Raw genomic sequence first — 19,920 nt, 5'->3', positions numbered from 1 at the left:
CCCCCTCTAAGATTAGTTGATATGTGGTACTTAATGGTGACAGCAGGATGGTGTCAAGTCCGCTTTCTTCCAAGGCTTGAGTCCTATGTAGAAGCAAAACTTCACGTATGAATTTCTGGGTGTTTGCCAAACTCTAACTAGGTTTCCAGATATAATGTGCTCATTCTATCAGGCCATGCCTCCTTTTCCCAAGCTTCAAGTGTGATAAGTCATCAGATTTTGACCCTAAGACTATCTGCAAATGACAAAGCACTTTATCATATCCCCACTGAGTCCCAGAATTCCACTTACAGCCAGTCCTCCCCGAGACTAGTCTTTGTTCAAAGAATCTTCAAGGCTCATACTCCACGAAAAAAATTAACCCTAATCCCTTTAAATCCTACAAAAGCCAATGTTTTGAGCCAAGAGCAAAGATTTATTTGCATAGTTAAGCAAAATACTTTGATTCTAAGTTTCCTCTTACCATCATCCCACTCTCATTTTCTGTATTGTGTATTCATTCTCTTTTCCCCTTCAGTTTTACTGTATGTGGACAAAAGCAAAGCTTCAAAAGCCTCAGTGTGAGTTCAAAAATGAACTTGGCCCTGCACTACTCCTACCCCAACGACATGAACTTGTCTGTTCCAGAGACACAAAAGAAGTGAAATAGTTTTTGAAACTGCTGCCTCCTATCACACTACAGTGTGATAAGAACACAAGTCTAAAGTACAAAGATTATATTTAACTGGTGTTTTCCTAGTGTTTCAACAAGCCCCTTCTGAAACCCAGTTCTTTTCACACTTGGGAATGCAGCAAGTCCTACAACAGACCCAGAATTCACTCTAGCGAGAAAATCAATAGTTTAGGCTAGTTTAACTTTTTATTTTTTTAAGTAGGCTCCACCTCTAATGTGGGGCTTGAACTCACATTCCCAACCTTAAGAGTCACATGCTCTATTGACTGAGCCAGCCAGGCAACCCTATCTTAACTCTTACTACCACAGTAATGATAAAAAAGAATTCCACTAGTTTTCCCAGTACCTTTGATACTGAATCCAGGAACCTATTCTCTCACTGTAAACACTGGAGTGGATAAAGTGCTGCCCTCTTAGCTAAAGAAGAAAAAGGGACTAAAATGTACGGTTTTTCATCCCAGCTGGCTGCATGATCACAATCCTCTACAGCTTAATGAAACAAAGAAACCTAGCCATTTCCCCCACCCCACCCCAAACTGCCAAACTAGAATTTTTAAAGTGGGCCTTTTTCTTAAAAGATTCATTAAGGAAGGATTTTGTTGAGAACCACTGATTTGTTGAGTCATTACTCTGCCCTAAGGAATTTAGCAGACATTTCATATACATTATTTCATTTGTTCCATGACTGAATTCAGACCCGTTCAATCGCAGAAGCTATGTGGTAGATGGAAGAGAGCAAGAGTTCACCCTGAGGAGATTCTAAACATCTGCCTTTCTAGTAATGCTGACCCACAGTTCTTGTCCATTCTTATTTCTTCTCACCCTGCTGCTCTTCCCACTGGACCTTTTGTCTGATTCTTCCCAATTAGTTACAGGTAAATCCTCCATTACCCAGGTCCAGAACAACAGCCGTGTGCACAGAACCTCACTGGACCCCCAAGAAAAAGATGTCTATTTGTCCTTTTCCGTCACCACAAATTTCTTGTTAACAACCTAAGACTCATTTTTGTAACTTTAACAAAACCCATAATTCTCTCCTAGAATGACATAAGGATAATACCAAGCAAGCTCACAAATGACAAAAGACGCAAAACTAATTGAAATGTTCATCCTTCCTGAAACTTTTCTTAAAACAGCAGAGAAGTAATTATCAGTGCTGCCACCTAGTGGCAAGCCAAACAAGTCAGGTCGTATCCTGGATCAAAACAGGTCAGAGGCCCAACATCTGATTTCCTTGCCTAATATGAGGCATTCTACTCCTTACCTTCCTGAAGGAAAAAAAAAAAATCACAGCAACATTTCCCAAGCAATCCCTCCTCCAGAGTTCCAGTCCCATCATGAGAATACAGCAACCCAAGTCTGGCCTGTGACACAGACTACTTCACATGAATCTCTTCAGACCGTTTTCAGGTCAGTTCGTCCAGTGCTACAGTCCAGTAGGGATCACACAGGAGAACGTGGACACATCCACACACGTGTCTGTTCACAGTGTGTACACAGTAATTCTGATGTCTGTGGCTTCAAAGACCTCTTCAATCAATGCAGATACATTTTCCCACTGCAGACGATCAAGACCACATCCAATCCTGAAAAAGACAAAACAGCTCCACGGGTTGTGATGAAGGTACCTAGGAAATCATTTCTTCCCTCTTCCTTTAGGCTGCACCCACCCAAAGCATAAAGACAAATGATCTGGTCTTACACCCATGGTGGGAGTTTGGAAGTGAATTCCTATTGTGAGTCACCTAATCTGTTCCTAGATGGCCCCAACGTCCAACAGCTGTCACTTCTCTTTTGCTAATAAGATGCCACTTCTCAGTTGTTTGAGGCTACCTTGAGAAAATGGGTGACTGTGGTGACATAGGAGACTCACTATCCTTCTTTATATACTGATAAAAACTAGCTGGGATTTTAAAAACACACTTATGATAATGAAATGCTAAGGAAGATAAAAAGAGGGACAAAGGACACGATCTCGGCAAAAACGAAATCAGGTCTTCGCAACACCCTGGTGAGAAACCTGAGTCTGCCCACAAAACTCTCCTACCTGGCACCTTTCTTCTAAGATGTTACTTTATTGATCCTCAATATCCCTAAGGGGGAAAGACTTAAAATGGCTAATTTCATATAGTCTGATAATTAAGTCTGTAAAAAAATTGTAATAAAAACACACATAGTTTCTGATACAGAAGACATGAATACATTACAACCCAGGGTAAATGAGGGATTTTGTAGCCACATTCGTAACTTGGGGCTTAGAACAAACCTGCATGCATGGTCAGCACAGACTCAAAATTAGACTGACAGGAAGAGAAATGACCCCAAGAGCCTATTCCGTAAAAAGAAAGTAAAGAGGATATTGAACCCCCAATGCCATTCCCTTAAGCTCCCAATAGCGGGGGTCTAATACATTACATAAGGGACCTATCCTCTGGCTACTACCACACTGACCACAACAAGCATGCAGTTTAAGGCAGTGATAATTTACAACCTTCTTTGCACCAGATTAACAAGCTTGGCACATGTGAAATGGCCCAGAAGAATATCACAATTGCTCAGTCTTGGTTCTTAGGCTTTATTGCTTCAAGAACAGAGCCTCAGCCTCAGGCAGAAGATGCCCAGAATTCAACAAAGATGACCGACCAACAGGTCCTCCCACAAAGTAGGCTGAAGCAGGTGTGTTTTAATTATCCTGATTCATTCAACCCAGGCTAAGAAATGGGTATAATGTGGCCTAAAGTCTGATTACTGGTTCACTGGTGATTTTTAGAAGTTTTTAAATTTGTCCACTTTTAAGCCTATATTTTGAGTTAAGCTTTCAAGTCAGACAGCAAATCCCGCCACTCAATTACAAGTCTTTAATCAGAGCCCTGGATTTCCTTGCCTGGGCATGGAGAGATCGGTGACTCCATTCTTCAGACAGTGGGACTTCATGGCCTCTAAACTCTTCTGTAAGTTTTCATAAGTTGGCTTATGTGAAGCCCTTTTCTTTGTAATCTGAGTACAAAGAATGAATTCAAACTTCCATTAGTCCAAAATGACAGCCAAAGAGAGCCATCACATTCTCCCAACATCCTGATAATTAAAATAAGTGTATTTCTATAGAAGAGTTCAGAGCAGAATGACAAATGTCATACTGTCTTTTCCAGTTATGGGAGGCCCTCAGGAAAATCTACTGAAAAGGGCCTGAGAAACGCAGACACTGCCATGTGATAACCTTTTCTTTTCCCAAGAAGCCCGTATTAGCAGGCGGTGCCTATTGTCTATTGTTTTTAAGCAAGGTAGGTCGAAGTCTTTGTGCCACTTCCAAGAGATAAGCAATATATCTGCAACAAGGAAGAACACATACCACCTGAAAACTTCCTGTTAAGTCTATTTAGAAACCACGCTTATTTGCTTTTTGTTTCTGTATAGAACGAAGAGAAATTGGTAGTGTTCCAAACAAGACCAGAAGCCACATTGGCCTTAAGGAGAACATCCAAAGGCCTTAAGACATGTCCCCACTCAGTGTGCTGTCCAAATCAGATGTGTAGTGGGTTGGTTGCTCTAAGTGACCTAGCACCATCACCAAGAAGCTACACTCTTTCTGGGGCCTGAAGACCATTTGGACAGTGAAAGAATCCCACATTGAGGTAAAAGGCAGGAAAGGAGTTAAGTAATACTAGGCACTGCATTCAATAGGGAAGAATGAGAGAAAAACTCCTTTGGGCAATCTGTCTTTTGAGAAACTACTGTTTCTATCACACTCTAATTAGAAAAGAACTGAAGTATGTGGGACATCCCTAACTTTTCCAACTCTCAGAACAGAGGCTGTTGGTGGCTGTCACAGTTATCTTCACGGTGGAGCTGGGATGCAGCCTCATGTTTCTTTCTAACCCAGTGCTCCATAGAGCCACCACCACTTGATCTAAGTGAGCATGAGATCAGAAGCTTTTTGTCATCTTTGGTTGTCTAGAAGCACGATCGACAAATGCAGTACAGCCCATGTGTTCACCAGTCCTTATGACCTAGTGAGAAATTGACAGACTTGACCCCCATCTTACCAAATAATATATGTATCGCCCATCTCTCTTCAGAACAGCCACTTCTCCAGATTTCTTTTCTAAGAAAAAGTCATTTAATAGTAGAAAGGTTAAAAAAACAAAAACAAAACCAAAGCACCGATTTGCATTTTTCAATTTGAAAAAAAATCCTTACAGATCTGAGTTCACTTCAGAGCTAAAAATAATTTTCAATTCTGAAGAAACACTCTAACACTTTCCACTAAATCAGCATTCCTTAACTTCCAGCTTTATTAATTTTTTGTTTTCCTCTTACCCCATCTTTTCTCCTGATATTTTCAAATACACCCATACTCACTTTAAAAACTTCAGTGATTTTTTTTTTTTACAAAGGGTTATTTATTGTGCTAAGCATTGTGGAGAACATAGATATGTAAAAGTTTCTAATGACCAAAGAGTTTTCAATGAAGAGACAGTGTCATGTTTACAAAAACTACAATAAAAAACAGTTAAGAAATTGTTTTAAAGCAGGGGAGACTGGCCCAATAAGCCTGGACTATGATCTAAGCAACTGTTACAGAAGCTCTACAGGTGGTTCTAAAACATATCTCTGGTTTAAAATCTCTGGTATAAAGTGATGAGAAAGGTAAGGAAGAGGTTTCTAAACTCCTCTTTGAAGAGTAAGTACAATATGGGTAAACAGAGGATCCTGAATGCTGAGTTATTACCTGTGGAACTGAAGTGAAGCACTTCAGTTATCAAAGGTTTCAGAAAAGTTAAGAGTAATATCAGAAAGTTTTAAGACAGAGGAAGAGATTAGAAACCTTTACAAGAATTCAAGTTTGGTGTGATAAAGACCCAAACTAAAGGGTACTTTTGTAGAGAAAAACCTTAATCTAAAGAGTTATTAAGTACTCAGTGGTTAGGAACCCTGCTCTCTGTATGTATATCCTTGTCTAACAATTAAAATATAACAGGAGGTCAAGATGCTCTAGACAAGGCAGGCTAATTCAGCTGTTTTTCAAAACTCACGTTGATTTAACAGTTCCTGCACCCCTCCAAATTTCTTCTTGAAGAGGACAGCTATCCCAGCACCCATTCGACAATCCTCACTGATACAGTGGGCTAAAGAGTCTGTTTTGGGGCATGCAAAAAGGTCTCCTTTCACATAAGTGATCTAAAATGTGAAAAGGAAAAGAAAAGGTTTTATTTGATACAGAAAAACACTGTTTCTTTCATTTCCCTTTACTGAGTCCCCCACCACTGCCCCTCGATTTAAAACCTGATCTGCAGAACTTAAGGAACTACAACAAATTAAAGCATGTGTACAAGGAGAGTGATGGATGGTTTCTGCCTAGGACTGTATCAGCCTTTCTGAAGTAAATCAGCTGGAGAGGGGGGAAAAAAAAAAGACAATTCAATTATTGCTTTAATTAAAAAGTGTTTATGCTTTTGACCTCAATTATTCTTAATTTCAGTTCACCAATAAGTTAAGAGTTGTTACGCACTCTGCTTCCTTCTGAATCTTCATTGGGGCTGCCGGCCATGATACTGAGTCGCTATTTCCAGAACTTAAGTGTTTCTTCAGCTATGAGAAGGGAAAAGGAAGTAAAAATGCTTAGGCGGTCTGAATGTATTATATTCAAACTGCCCTGACCACCCACTTGGCAATTTCTTCCCCCACCATTTATCGCTGAACGTGAGCTCGTTAAGCCTCTAGGAATACAAAACTCTACTGGGGCAAGGATGAGGAAGAATGGCTAGGTCGCGGCGGTCGGCCCCCACCGCATTTCGCGCTCCTGGATCGCCCCGCTCAGCTAGGGGAAGAAAAGGCGGTCTCTAGGAGGCGCCTCCTCCTTTCTCCGCGCCCGAGCAAGCGGGTTGAGGACAGTCTCCTCTCCTCGGCCTGACCAAAAGTATTTCCCCAGTGGGTTTGGCCCACAAGAAAAAGGGAGGGACTTGGCCACAGTCCCTCGAGCCGCAACCGAGGAGTGTCCGGACCAGGGGAGTGGGAAGGCGGCCTCTCAAGGAAGGCTCACCCACACCTGCTCTTCGGGGGACAGGGGAAGGAGTCTAGAGAGGCCTCCCATTCTGTGTCCTACCCTAAGGGCGGGTCAGCGAGGGCGTACGGCCTGTCCTGGGGTCCCGTGGGAAGGAGCGGGAAGGCTGGCTCAAAACCTCAACGTACCGGGGTTACCGTTCACCTGGAGAGGAGTCGGCCGCTGCGAGATCCCGCCCCGCGGGGAAGGGCTCCGGATCCGGCCCTGGTAGGTGGGAAGCAGCGGACGAACCTAGACGCGGAGCCAATCCCTCCACAGCCCTTAATTGCACGCACCTAAAATGGCCGCCCACCACCCAGGAGCGGGCGGAAACAAGCCCCTCTAGCTAGTCAGCCGAACTCCCACTCTTTGGTAATGGCCGCCGAACTTCCGGCGGTAAAATCCGTGGAATGTCCCGCTGCCGTCCGGGCATGCGTAACGAGACAGCCCACCGCGAGTGGGGAAGAACGGCGCCTGCGCATTAGCCCCGGGGGTGTGTCTCTAGTGACCTCAGAGAAAGGGGTGGGCAGTTGACAAAGGAGAGAGTTAGCGCCTGCGTAGTACTATGTTTAGGGCGGTGTTTGAGTTCAAGGATCTGGCGCGTCTAGAAGGCGCCTGCGTATTCCTTCAGCCAGAGATGGTGTCAAATCAGAGAAGTGGGCGTGGCTTCAGGGCACGCCTGCGCGATGCTCCTTCAACTGGGGGTGGGGCGAGCCCGATGCTGGGGTTAGGGGGCGTGGTCTCAGAGGCGCCTGCGCGGAGGCGGTTGGAGGGAGGCCCCATTCCCCTTTGTTCGGGTTCGCCATTTTGCGAGGCAGCGGCAGTGGCGGCGGCAGCGGCGGCTGGAGCCTCTGATTGGGTTTCGGGGTCCGGTACTGGAGCCAATCAGCGCGGGCAGCGAACCGGGGGAGCGAGGCACGGTGAGTGTGAGGAGCCAATATCCAGCGGCCCAGAGCCGGCCCCAGCGCCCCGATTGGCGGGTCTCGCTGACCACTCAGGAGAGGCCCAGGCGCCCGTCGAGCCCCGGGAGTCTAGCTGAGCCTAGCCGAGCCGGGCGGCTGGCGGCCCTGGCTCGGGGCCGTTAGTGTCCCGGGCCATTCCCGGCCGGGGCCTGCAGGGGGCCGCCCCGCGCGGGAATGGCGCCCTCGGGAGCGAGCACCCGGGGTCCAGACTCTTGCAGGGTGCCTGTGCCAGTTGGGGATGCATCCTTCTCCCGATCCTTAGGCCCAGTTTGTCAGGCCCCATGCTCGGGGTTTGTGGCCTGCTTGCCACGAATGCCCTTACACTCAGGTCCACGCACGCCCGGGGCTTTGGCGGTCTTCTCCAGATCGTTCGGGCCTCAAACTGAAGCCCGCCCCTGACCTTTGCGTGCTGCGGCCCTCCGGACGGGAAGTCTCTCGCGGGGCCCGCGATCCCCAGCCCTCCGAGAGCCGGCTCTGCCTGTCTGTAGTCCCCCCTGGGTCACAAGTGAGCGCTGGGGAAGGTACGCGCCGCGGCCACGGGGCCCGGGGCGCGGCGGGGAGAGGAAGCCTGCCCGCCCCCGCCTCTGTGCTCTGCGGGCCCGCCCCCGCCGTCTCCCGGATCGGGGGAGGGGGTCCGTTAGTGTGCCCACTCCCCTGCCCCGCCGCGCCCCTCCTCTCAGCACGCTCGGCCCGGGTCTCCTGCCCCGCGCCGTTACCACCCCCTTTTGGCTCGTCATTTCCTTTTCTCCCCGCCCCGCTCTCCCGGGCAGAACCGCACACCTCGGTCTTGGAGTCCGACCAAGCGGTCTCCCTTTCTTGTCCTGGCTGTGCAGCCGGGCCAGTCCATTCGGTGCCTGGAACCTCACTTTTATAAGATTGCCAGCCCTGCACATTACTTTTCTCGGAGGCTGCACAACTTGTTTCTCATATTATTAGTTTTCTCCATTGCTCATCTTGCAAACTCTTCCTTCTTCGGGAATGTAGAATTTTTTTTTTCTTTAGCTTTTCTGTGTCACTTTGCATGTGCCAGGCTTGACTCATTAGTTCAGTCCACAGTCATCTCGATTTATTTTTTTTTTGCATACTTTCTAATCCTATGTTAACGTTTTCTACTCAGATATTTATAGAAACTTAACAGTGTTGTGGGGTTTTGTTAGGGTGAGACGAAATCTTCATTGACAACCAGGTCTCTAGCAGTTAGTATGTACCAAGCATCAGTCTATATGCTGGGGAGAAAGTAGGTAGAGGTCAATAAGAATCTTACTGTGGGGTGGAGATTAACAAGTGAACAACTAATTAATACTTAAAGGTTAGTGCTATGAGGAGGCCAAGTTCAGTTCTGTGAAGTACTGGTGGGTGAGCTACTAACAGCCTCGGTGGAAGACTCGATGTTGCCACACTTTTCATCGGCCTTGAAGGACAATAGGATTTTTTCCAACAAGAAAGAATAGAAGAGCATGTGCAGAAGCACCAAATTGTGCTGTGTTTGAGGGGAAAGGTGGGTGAAGGCACTGGGCAGTACTGGTGAGAATTTAGGCTGGAAAGCCCAGGTGATAAAAGCACTTGTATATCCTGATAAGGAATTTTTGGAAATAGTTATTTTTTGGAAGTTCAGATGGAAGAAATCCCGGAGTGTATTTTTTCCAGGGTCCGAAAAACAAGTTTCTGACCTGTGGGCGTCTGCTCTACAACAGCGGCTGACTTTGGGGGAGGAAAGGAAGATTTTTCTCTTAGGACTTTAGAAGTTTTTATTCGTGTGAAGCATCTACTGCAGTCCTGGCAAGTACAGTAGGTCTTAAGTATATGGTGCCAATTTTTATGATCACATTAAAGGTCATAAAATTCTCCACTACTAAAACTTTGGAGACATTTTTGTTTGTTTGTTTTCACTTTAGAATGCGTTTCTCATTGTTTAAATCATGTTAAAGTCATTTTGATTATCACATTATCCACATTAATAGATGGGATAGCATGTCTAAAGTATTTTTTAGAACATTTATATTTGTTTTCTGAATATTTTTTTAACCTTGGTATATAAAAATGGGTATATCTAGTCTCTTTAAAACCAGCAGCATTTTTCACTAGACTTTTTTCTGAAAGGCAGTTACAAAGTATAGTCTGGTTGCTGTTGTGCTAGACATCTCTAGAGCCTCCACCTGTCTGCAGAAGAACTTCTTTGCCTAGAATTTAAAGAGATACTATTCTGGCCTCTAGCTTTCTCTTGACATGGGACCTTTTAATCTGCTGTTTATATCCTGAAGTTTCTCTGTCCTTGTTTTTATGCTGTCTCTTCATTTAGAGTACTCCACCCCCTCCCACATTATCCCATGTATAAATCCTTCTCACACTTTGGACCATGTCAGGTGCCACATTTTCCTAAAGCCTTCCTTGACTTAACTATCCCCAGGGAGAAGAAATGTCTGTTCTCCCTATTACTGTTTTACCTTGTTTCTCTCTTAGGGTTCCAGTATAGCTTTTTTCTTCTTTACCAAATGTAAAGACTCTTTGAAGTTAGGATCTTCGTCAGAGTTTTCTTTTTATTTCTAAAACCTTCAGGATGGTGACTGGCAAATGATGCCTCATTAGTGGAGACAGGGAGCAAATTAGGAGCTCCAATCTGGAAATCCCTCAAGACAGTAGGGAAGCTGGACAGTCCTTTGTTCTCTGGTCTTATCAAACACAGATCAGGACCCATTTGTTGAGTTGTGAAATCAGTTTAGTGGGTAATGCTAATTTTTTATGATACAATAGGAAATAACAATGTGCATCTTATGTTACATAAAGTGAAGCATTCATGGAAATTTTGTTTCAGTTACTTTTTTTCTATGTTATGTGTGCAGTGATTTGTGGTCAAAAAAATTTGAAGGCATGTGACAGTTTTTACCTGGTAGTAATTGTTAAATATAGTAATTTTGAAGGGCTTTTCACATGCTTATGGTTGAGTTTTTGGAAGTTTTAGCTTTAAAATGTGTGTAGGGACACATAGAATAGGTTCCTGGTAGTTAGCTATGTTTAGGGTTCTGCACCTTGAAGTGGGGAGGAAGAGGATTTTCATGCTAGCCAGAATATACACACACTTGCTCTTTGAGGAAGAAACATCCAGAACTGTGTTAGGATCGAGAACTAGACTGAGTAAATCGGGCTGACTTAATTTTGTTCAAATCTTGGACAGAAAAGCACTGGAGGAAAGACAAATGTCACATTGTATTGCAGTTTTGCTAACTGAAGCTCAAGGTAGTAGTAGCAGACGGCTTCGTTGAAGCCAGTTGGGTACTTGCTCACCCTTAGCAGTCTCAGTATCATGCTGCAAACTGAATCCCTCATTAATGGGTGAGAGAAATGCTCTTAGATTGAGAACTGCTTCCTTTTTTACCCTTCAGGGTACAGTGGATTGAAATGTTTTTAAATTGAAGTGTTTTTATTACTAGCATAAACTAGTTAAGAGGAAAATCTGCATGACGTTCTATTTATTACTTATTCTCATGTCCTTCATAAAATAAATTCCTTGAAATTAGTGATCATGGAAAAAATCTCATACAGGAAGGGGATTTGGGTGGCTGGGGGGTGTTGAAAGAGTATGTTCCTTCATGATCCCATTTTTTAAAGCAACTTTATTGAGATACAGTTAACAGAAACAAAGGGTAATCATTTTAAGTGTTCGTTTTGATGAAATTAGACAAGTTTATGTCTGAGTATGTCACTATGTGACCACCACCACGATAAAAATATATAAAACATATTCATCACCCCAGAAAGTTCCAGATGCTCTATTCTAATCAACTTCCCACCCCTATCCTGCCCTGCTTTTCCAGTCCCAGGGAACCACTGGCCTGCTTTGTGTCTCTAGATTTCTATGGCTTTTTGAGAGTTTCATATAAATGGAATCAGGCTCTTTTGTTATCATTATCCTTAATTCTTTAATTTTATTAGTTTATAAACATAAATACATTGTACTGCAGTTAGAGACAAGATAGCTTAGGGAAGACCATTTACTTCCCTGGCAGAGTCACTTAGTCCTGCTGAAAACCCAATTTTCTCTACTGTTCCCAGAATCTCTCAGGAGCCGACTTAGTCAACCAATTCCAAAGAGAACTGGTATAAAAATCAAAAAGTCAATTTGTCACTATGCAATGAGAAATAAGTTCATTTGTGTTGCTGATCATATTTGCTTTCTGTTGGCATATCTGTATGTATATCTAAATTATAGTTAGATAGTTGCTGGATGAGCATTCCATCAGAGTAAGGGTAGTGAGTTAGAGAACCATATGGCCACGGAATAGCATGCAGTGATGGCACAGTCATCCCATCACTTATTTATGGCTCTTACACTCTTACTCTGCATACCATTTCGTTTATGAGTAATAGGCTACACACATATTTTAGTATAAAAATTTTCAAGCATAAAGTCGAAAGAATTTTACAGTAAACACCAGCATACCCATCACCTAGCATCTCCTGTTAACACTGTACCATACTTGACTTATCAGGTATCTCTATCCATTCATTCATCAATCCATCTTGTTTTTTGATGCATTTCAGAGTGAATTTTAGATCTAAATACACTTCTTCCTAAATACTTGCACATGCACTTGGATATATTTTTATTTCTCTCACACCATAGTGAGACAGTTGAAGTGATTAATCTCATCTACCATGTGCAGGTTTATGGAGAGTAGTGTGTTTCTTTGCTGACATAACATGCAGTTCATTTTAGCTCACATAACTTCATCGTTCAAATTTTAGACTTTATGAAGGCCTGGAGAAAAATTGGGGGCAAAGATTTATCTATATTTTACTTATATATACCTGTACCTTCCCCATATTTCCAAGATGAATTACCCTTTGGTAGTTGGTATAATTTTAAATTTTTGAATCAGGTTTCTCTAAGGTTCTCAAATACCATTTCCATTTATCTAATTGTGTCCTTATTTTAAAGGAGTGTTTAAGTGAGAAGGGTTAATTTGACCAAGGCCTGAATATTTGATGATATTTAGGGACTTACTCATTTTCTAATGTTTGAAATGATACTGTAGAGACAATATTGTGATACGATGGTAAAGACAAAATAAGAGTCCTACCTCTTTAAAGATAGATGCTAGAGTATTCACAGCATTTTGGAATAATATAGTGTCTGGCATTTACTTAAAAATAATTCAGGGGTGGGTAGAAAGTGGATGAGATGTGTGAAACAGGATTGACCATGGTGTAAGAATTGGAGATGGCTGTGGGGGTTCAATAATAATGTTTTCACTACTCTTTTTTTTTTTCCTTTTTTAAGATTTTATTTATTTGCACACACACATGAGCAAGGGGAGGGGAAGAGGGAGAGAATCATTTTAAGATTTATTTAGAGAGAGAGAGTGCACTAATGGGGGTAGGGGCAGAAGGAGAGGGAGAGAGAGAATCTTAAGCAGACTTCATGCTGTACACAGAGCCCAAAGCGGGGCTCGATTTCACAACCCTAAGATCATATGACCTGAGCCAAAAACCAAGAGTCTGACACTTAACCGACTGAGCCACCTAGGCCGCCCCTATCACTACTCTTACATAGGTTTGGAAATTGCCATAAAGAAAGTTAGAGCGGGGCGCCTGGGTGGCTCAGTCATTAAGTTTCCCCCACTCTTGCATTTGAATACCTAATAGGCCTAATTATATCCTACCCTTTATTATGTAATTTTAACTTTTTTTTTTAAGTTTTTATTTACTTACTTGACAGAGAGAAACACAGTGAGAGAGGGAACACAAGCAGGGGGAGTGGGAGAGGGAGAAGCAGGCCTCCCGTGGAGCAGGGAGCCTGCCGTGGGGCTCAATCCCAGGATGCTGGGATCATGACCTGAGCCGAAGGCAGACGCTTAAGTTCTACTTAGAGAAACTCGTAGCCTTAATATTGTCATATAAAATTTCTTCTTGTATTTAATCTATAAACATCATTTTTGCCATTAGTATAACATCTTATTCCTTGCCCTGGATTAAAATGCAAATTCCTAAACCTTCACTCAAGCTTTCTTAATACTACTTAATGAAGATTTTGATAAGGAAAATGGTTGACTTCAGGTCTGGGTCATTTCCTTACTAAATAACAAGCCATGAAGTTTTACACTGAAGACCATGTGTAGCGAACTAGAGTAACACGTTTGGTATTGCATTGGCAGGCTGCAAGTATGTGCTATAAAGAAAAGAAATTGTATATCCTCTAAAATACACGGGCAAACCTTAAAACCAGTGTTAAATAGACCTTGTAACGACGTGATATTGTAGTTTCCTGAGTATTTCTAAGTTGGAAGTGTTGCCCTGGTAGTATTGAAAGGTAAGGCTGCCAATAAAAAATGACTAAACACTTTCAAGACATGTGAAATGGCATTATGGTATTGTTGGCATGAGCGTGCCTTGTAATCCTAGTTACAAATGATGTCAAAAATGAACATTTCCTATTCTCTTACCCTGTTTACTTGCGAATAAAGCACAGCAGTAAGTTAATCAATGTTAATCATCTGGCGAGGCTTTTATTAACAATCTCACTTAGTTTCTTTCCCAACCTTTCTAATAGGAGTGCATTTCGCAGTCTTCTAGGATCTCCTGAGTGAAACTCACTGTGGACAGGATTCTAACTTGGAGGGATCATGGAGCAGTATACAGCAAACAGCAATAGTTCGACAGAGCAGATTGTTGTGCAGGCTGGACAGATTCAGCAGCAGGTATGGAAGTAAAACTGCTAAACAGCACAGCAGTGGAGCCCGGACTGGCACCACTCAGTGGGGAATTATTTAGAGGTCCCAGATCTTATGAATAATAGGTCTGGTGACTCGTGCTGAAGTGCTTTTTTGAAGATTGGATTTGTTGCGATTTCTCTCACGTTCCATGTGTTCAGAGCTCTGTATTCAGTCCATGACCACATAGAATTTGCTTTTCTTGGGAGCCCGACTAAAAAGCATTAAGATAACTCTAAGCAATTTAATACTGAATTGCCCATTTCATTTTGCTAAAAGTCAGAACCTAGTCTGTTCTCAGATGGTAATTTGGAGTTTTTGTTTTTTTCTGGATTCAGTTTTGTAGTTTCTCTTCTCCATTAAGCTAGCTTTGTGATCTTTTAAGGCTGTGGCCTTAATGGATAAACCAAGATAGTCAGCATCCAAGAAATCCACTGTTCTTTGATTTGATCTGTTACGGTGCTTATTCTGAAAAGCTGTAGTTCAGCATGAGGTTAATACTTAGCCACTCTTATGAATAAGCACATACAAGAAAGGAATCCCGTGTTGATTTATTCCTTAATAAGATAGATTGCTTTCTTAGATTTATACAGAGATTATGTTTTTCTGATGTTTTCTGATGTTCTATACCTAGCTTTTTATTTTAGTAAAAGTTTACTTGTGTTTCTCCCTAGAAGAAAAGACATTTATTATGCATTGATTTGACCTTTGGCCAAGATTGGGGCATGTTTTGTTTCCAAAAGGGAACTTAGAGAATACAGAAAAGTAGATGGTAGGGAGTACAAAGGCTATTTTGATGGTAAGTTGTTCCTATCTAATGATCAAAGGAAGGAGCACCTCTTGATTAAAAGAAATTAATTATTTAAACTCTTTCCTGGCTTTTTCTTCTACCCAGCTGCTGTGTCTCTGGCAGCTTCCTTCAACTGCCTCCTTAGGAAAGGGGATTCCACAAAGGGCCCTCTTTTCACACCACCACCCTGATGGATGAAGTCTTGTTCAGTCAGAACTTACCATTAGAGGATATAAAAATTAGGTTAAATCACTGAAAACATTGCTTCTAAGGTAATCCAATTGAGTAGAAGTAATCTTAGTTTTGGGCCTTGAGAGCAGTGACTAGCCTGAAGATGATTTTGGTTCACAGTGATTGCTTCATTCTTCCTATCTGGTGATTATTAAGTCTCAGAAATTCTTCATTGTAGCTTCAAAGCTGTAAAAACCTGATAACTTTTTTGTTGTGAACGCATTTGAGGAAATAAAAAGCATTAAGATAACTCTAAGCAGAAGGATCAAATGCTTATTTCTGGAGGGAAGGATTACATTAAAAAAATTTGTGTTCATGATGACAACTATTGTTTTTGAGTCATGGAAATGTGTTTTGAGTTTCACTCTGGGGACAAAGGGCTAATATCTTTAATCCTGCTACCGGCAACAAAATAGCCTCAGTATAGGGAGTCTGTACAGTTTGAGAGTCCTCTGTTGGGTGGGATTATTAAAAGAAGACTCCTTCCCTCTCCCACAAGAGGTAAGGTGATCTCATGTCTTGAACTCTACATTTCCTTCCTGACACATTTCAAGCTCTTCCTGTTCCTGTTCTCAGCAGCAGGGTGGTGTCACTGCTGTCCAGTTGCAGACTGAGGCCCAGGTGGCATCCGCCTCAGGCCAGCAAGTCCAGACCCTCCAGGTAGTGGTGCCCTCTCTGATTCTCTGTAAGCACTGCATGAACTTCTCCTGTCCTCATGTCTGGTGCTATTTGTGGTAGGATCTCAAGGAGGAATGGCAAAGTCAATTGCATGTTTTTGATGCTGTTAACTTGTCTTTGAGGCTTATAAGATTCCAGTCTCCTCATGTTTCATGCCTAGTCATGTAGTGACCCCAATTTTCTGAAAATTGAATTTGGCACTTGTGTTTCTTTGGGAAGGAAATGGTGCAAGTGACAGTAAGAAATTCTTACAAGTGACATTAGAATCTATTTAGAGCTGAAGCTCTATAATCAGAATGCACAGTAAAATTCCATGGATTTGTATTTATAATAGTGGAGTAAAAAATAACTAGGGTTAGATTATGCTTTATTTTTATTAAAGGGGCAACTCGGCTGCAAAATAATCCTTATACTTGGCAAGGTTTATCTAATCAGTGAATCTTGTTAATCTCTTAACTGCTGCCTTTTCACTACCTTTCCTAAGGAAACCATGACCTGTTTTATTACTAGATTTGCAAAGATTACCCTATATCTCTTTGCCAAAGGTGGAATATGCTTTCTGTAAGTCTTAGGTATTACAGCCACTATAAGAATTTTTACTTAACTAGAGCAGTTCCCTAACTTTTTATATGGCCAAGCTAAATATCCTTAGTTGGGGTTATATTTTGGCCAGTTCCTGTGTAAAAATGAGAGTAGAAGCTTGTCTTTTCTGTGTCTGCAGGTTACTTTGATTAAAATTACTCTGTTTTTGAGAAATTGGCAAAATTTGAGTGCCCTGCCTTTTTTCCTCCATTGAATGGAAATGGTTCAAAGTAGGACTTAGAATGTAGAACTGGCGTCTCGTTTCAGTGCTGCTAAGCATCCGGCAGTTACCTGCCCCTCATCGTAATCATTTCACCCTAATCTTTCAGCCCCATCCCGACACCTCCCACCTGTAATGTCTGATGGTGATACACAGTCAGTTCTGAACATAAATTAGGCTGAAAAAAGCTGAGCTTGTAGGTACTCCTAAATATGTTCAAATAGTAGAGTTCAACAGCTTGTTCATGTTTTTCATGCTTGCTTTATCTTATTGATACATAAAACAGTATTGTCATTAACCACTTGTGGAATGGGAATGTAACATGCTCTTAACTGTATGGCTTCTTGTCTGATGCATGTGTCCTTGTAATCATTCATATGTTGTAAACGCAGTGGGCTCCTTGGAGTCTCAGATGGTTTATCATGTACACATTTAACGTGTCAGTGAGGGGAGAAGTTCAAGATGATGGGTAGCCAGAAACTTAAGAACAGTTGGGCCTTAAAACTTGTGTTTCTTACTTATGTAGATTTTATTTAAAAGAAATGGGAACACTTTATGGAAATGATGAAAACATTTTCTCTAGGGGTCTCATTATTTTGGAGAATTTTTAATACTTCTTTCAGTTACTCATTTAATAAATATTCAGAACAATCCTTTGTGATGGAGTACATGCAAACATTGGTGTAGCAAAGGGAATTTAATTTGATAAGGAAAGGAGAAAGCATGAGAGAATCAGATTGTAAAGTCCTTTAAAAAGTAAAGTGGAATTTCTCAACAAACAGTTTATAAAACTTGGGATTTAAATGTTCCTGAGGATTCTGATGCATTTGGTGGTGATGATGGTGGTGGTGGTGGTGGTGGTGGTGGTGGTGGTGGTGGTGAAGAAGAGGGGACCCTATTATCTAATCTATTCATCTAGGGAAGATTGATCTTTTAACCAATTACTGTTATTCGAACACACTTTTCAAGGTCATTAAACATGAATATTTTAGTCCTATGAATATTCTTGTGTTCTGCTACAAATAATTCCTCAAAACAAGGGCAGAATCTAAATGAAAATTTTGGATTTGGCAGCTGTTCTTTTGAACATTCCATTTCATTTCTAACGTGGCTTGTTTTTCCAGCTTCCAGAATGCATTCAGTTAGCTAGGTATTTTTATATTGGGATTCAAGATGTTATAGAGCCCGTATAATGCCCTGGCTTCTAAAGTAGTCCATTTACTCATAGGAGCTGGAAAGTTGGGAGTTTTTTGATACACTTGAGTGTATAATTCCCATATTTATCACTGTTTCTGTTAAAACTAAAATAACTATGTAGATATTCAGGTTCCAGTATGAGGAATTCACCACAGAGCTTGAAAACTGACCAGAAGATATTTCTAGGCCTTCCCTAGTGGGCTCTTGAAACAACCACAGGACTAGAATTCCCAGAGTGAGGTAGAGGGTAAAAGTTGTGTATTTCATTTATGCTTGAGAGACTATGGGGAGAAAGGGTCTTCTGCATAAGCTTCCAGAGCTGCTTGCTACCCAGCCTCCTGGAGTCATTGCTGGGTAGTTCGATTTATTCCTTCCAGGTTATTTAGAATTTGTACTCAACCACCATCATCACCACCATCAGCCCTCCCTCTCATTGCCTCCTCTCCAGCCTTCACTAGAAACTATTCCTGAATATTAGTCTCAAAAGGCACATAGTCTGGATGTTTTGATTAAGTGCTTCTCATGGATTTAGCCTGTATTTGATGACAAATGCCTTATATCTGTTGAGACTTCCTAAAGACCCTGGATATACTTCATTATATCTGACCTTAAAGTATTCAATTTGGCGTTTGGTCAAAGATAGAGTGTTTTTGAAGAAGATAACTTAAAGACAGGGACTTGAGACTTCTTTTCTTAGTGTCTCTTCTACCTTTTCCCCCTCTACCAAGGCAGCAGAATAGTTCCAGTGATTATCTTTTGGTAAAAACCATTTTCTATCTTACGTTATTTCATTGTTATTTTATTTCCTTCTAGGTCCAGGGGCAGCCATTAATGGTACAGGTCAGTGGAGGCCAATTAATCACATCAACTGGTCAGCCCATCATGGTCCAAGCTGTCCCTGGTGGACAAGGTCAAACCATCATGCAAGTACCTGTGTCTGGGACTCAGGGTTTGCAGCAGGTGAGCGATGCAAAAAATGTTTAGACAGAATATCAGAATAGAGGTCTTAAAGAAGAGCTTGTTAGAAACTGTTTGGCTATTGATCTGGCATTTAACTGTTTGCCACCCTACATTGACAAAATTAGTCGATTTTCTACTTTTGTACTATCAGTGATAGAAACAGAATTGTACAGGAGTTGGACATCTCTGGTAAGGACTAAGATACTAGGTATGATCTTGAATCAGTATATAAAGAATACAAAAAGATGAGAGTCTAGTTTAATAGGAAATTTATTGATTTGATCTTTGTTGGAACTTCTGGCAGCTGAGGGAATTTACAGTGTGCTTTGGAAATTAACTGTTCTTGGTCAGGAATGTTATCCTTTCATTTCTTTCCAAGTGATTTATAATTTGAATTATCTAGCAAGTGATGAAAAAAAAATACTTCAGTCCAAACCCATCACACACACCTAAAGCTGTACTTAGAGCAAAATGTGTAACCCTTAAATGCTTTTATTTTATTTTATTTTATTTTAAGATTTTATTTATTTGACAGAGAGCACAAGCAGGGGGAGTGGCAGGCAGAGGGAGAGGGAGAAGCAGACTCCCCTGCTGAGCAGAGAGCCCGACATGGGGCTCAATTCCAGGACCCTGGGATCATGACTTGAGCTGAAGGCAGACACCTAACCGACTGAGCCACCCAGGAGCCCCAATACTTTTATTCTAAAAGAACTGAAAAGTGAATGGTATTTCCCTTATGAAGTTAGGAAAAGGAAGAACAAAATGAACAAAAAAGTAGGTTAAAATTAATGAAGTAGAACACTAACAAAAATGTAGAAGGGTAAATAAATGCTGATTCTGTAAACAAACCAATAAAGTACTTAGGTAAATCCACTGGAAA

At 41.8% G+C, this 19,920-nt stretch overlaps 2 protein-coding genes across 15 annotated transcripts in view; one reads left to right on the top strand and one right to left on the bottom strand.

Moving 5' to 3' along the window:
• Window positions 1-394: 394 nt before the first annotated feature.
• Window positions 395-7,248, bottom strand: OARD1 (O-acyl-ADP-ribose deacylase 1). Of its 5 annotated transcripts, XM_027601894.1 has the most exons (7): window positions 6,863-7,147; window positions 6,183-6,262; window positions 6,004-6,062; window positions 5,707-5,851; window positions 4,717-4,775; window positions 3,558-3,670; window positions 395-2,259 (listed from the first exon to the last, which is right to left on the bottom strand). In XM_027601894.1, the coding sequence occupies exons 4-7, from the start codon at window positions 5,771-5,773 to the stop codon at window positions 2,157-2,159; spliced, it is 342 nt and encodes a 113-aa protein (XP_027457695.1). In that variant the 5' UTR covers window positions 5,774-5,851; window positions 6,004-6,062; window positions 6,183-6,262; window positions 6,863-7,147; the 3' UTR covers window positions 395-2,156. The 5 variants fall into 5 exon arrangements, with proteins under 5 accessions (XP_027457695.1, XP_027457693.1, XP_027457694.1 ...); XM_027601892.1 differs by lacking the exon at window positions 6,004-6,062 and having other exon boundaries at window positions 6,863-7,248; XM_027601893.1 differs by lacking the exon at window positions 6,004-6,062 and having other exon boundaries at window positions 6,777-7,150.
• A 256-nt stretch (window positions 7,249-7,504) lies between these two features.
• NFYA (nuclear transcription factor Y subunit alpha) overlaps window positions 7,505-19,920 on the top strand; it is a 30,040-nt gene continuing 17,624 nt past the window's right edge. For 2 of the 10 annotated variants that reach the window (XM_027603305.2, XM_027603298.2), the window contains exons 1-4: window positions 7,514-7,633; window positions 14,223-14,370; window positions 15,980-16,066; window positions 18,894-19,040. In XM_027603305.2, coding sequence (XP_027459106.1) covers window positions 14,296-14,370; window positions 15,980-16,066; window positions 18,894-19,040 — 309 coding nt within the window. In that variant the 5' untranslated portion in view covers window positions 7,514-7,633; window positions 14,223-14,295. Of the gene's footprint in view, window positions 7,634-7,702; window positions 8,197-8,503; window positions 9,174-9,322; window positions 9,455-14,222; window positions 14,371-15,979; window positions 16,067-18,893; window positions 19,041-19,920 lie in introns of those variants that run through there. The other 8 variants (XM_027603308.2, XM_027603306.2, XM_027603301.2 and 5 more) reach the window with 7 other exon arrangements.

The sequence above is a fragment of the Zalophus californianus genome, chromosome 7 (assembly GCF_009762305.2).
Source record: "Zalophus californianus isolate mZalCal1 chromosome 7, mZalCal1.pri.v2, whole genome shotgun sequence".
NCBI classification, from domain to species: Eukaryota; Metazoa; Chordata; class Mammalia; order Carnivora; family Otariidae; genus Zalophus; species Zalophus californianus.
The sequence above is the reverse complement of the archived record's forward strand: the minus strand, read 5'-3'. Positions and strand labels throughout refer to the sequence as shown.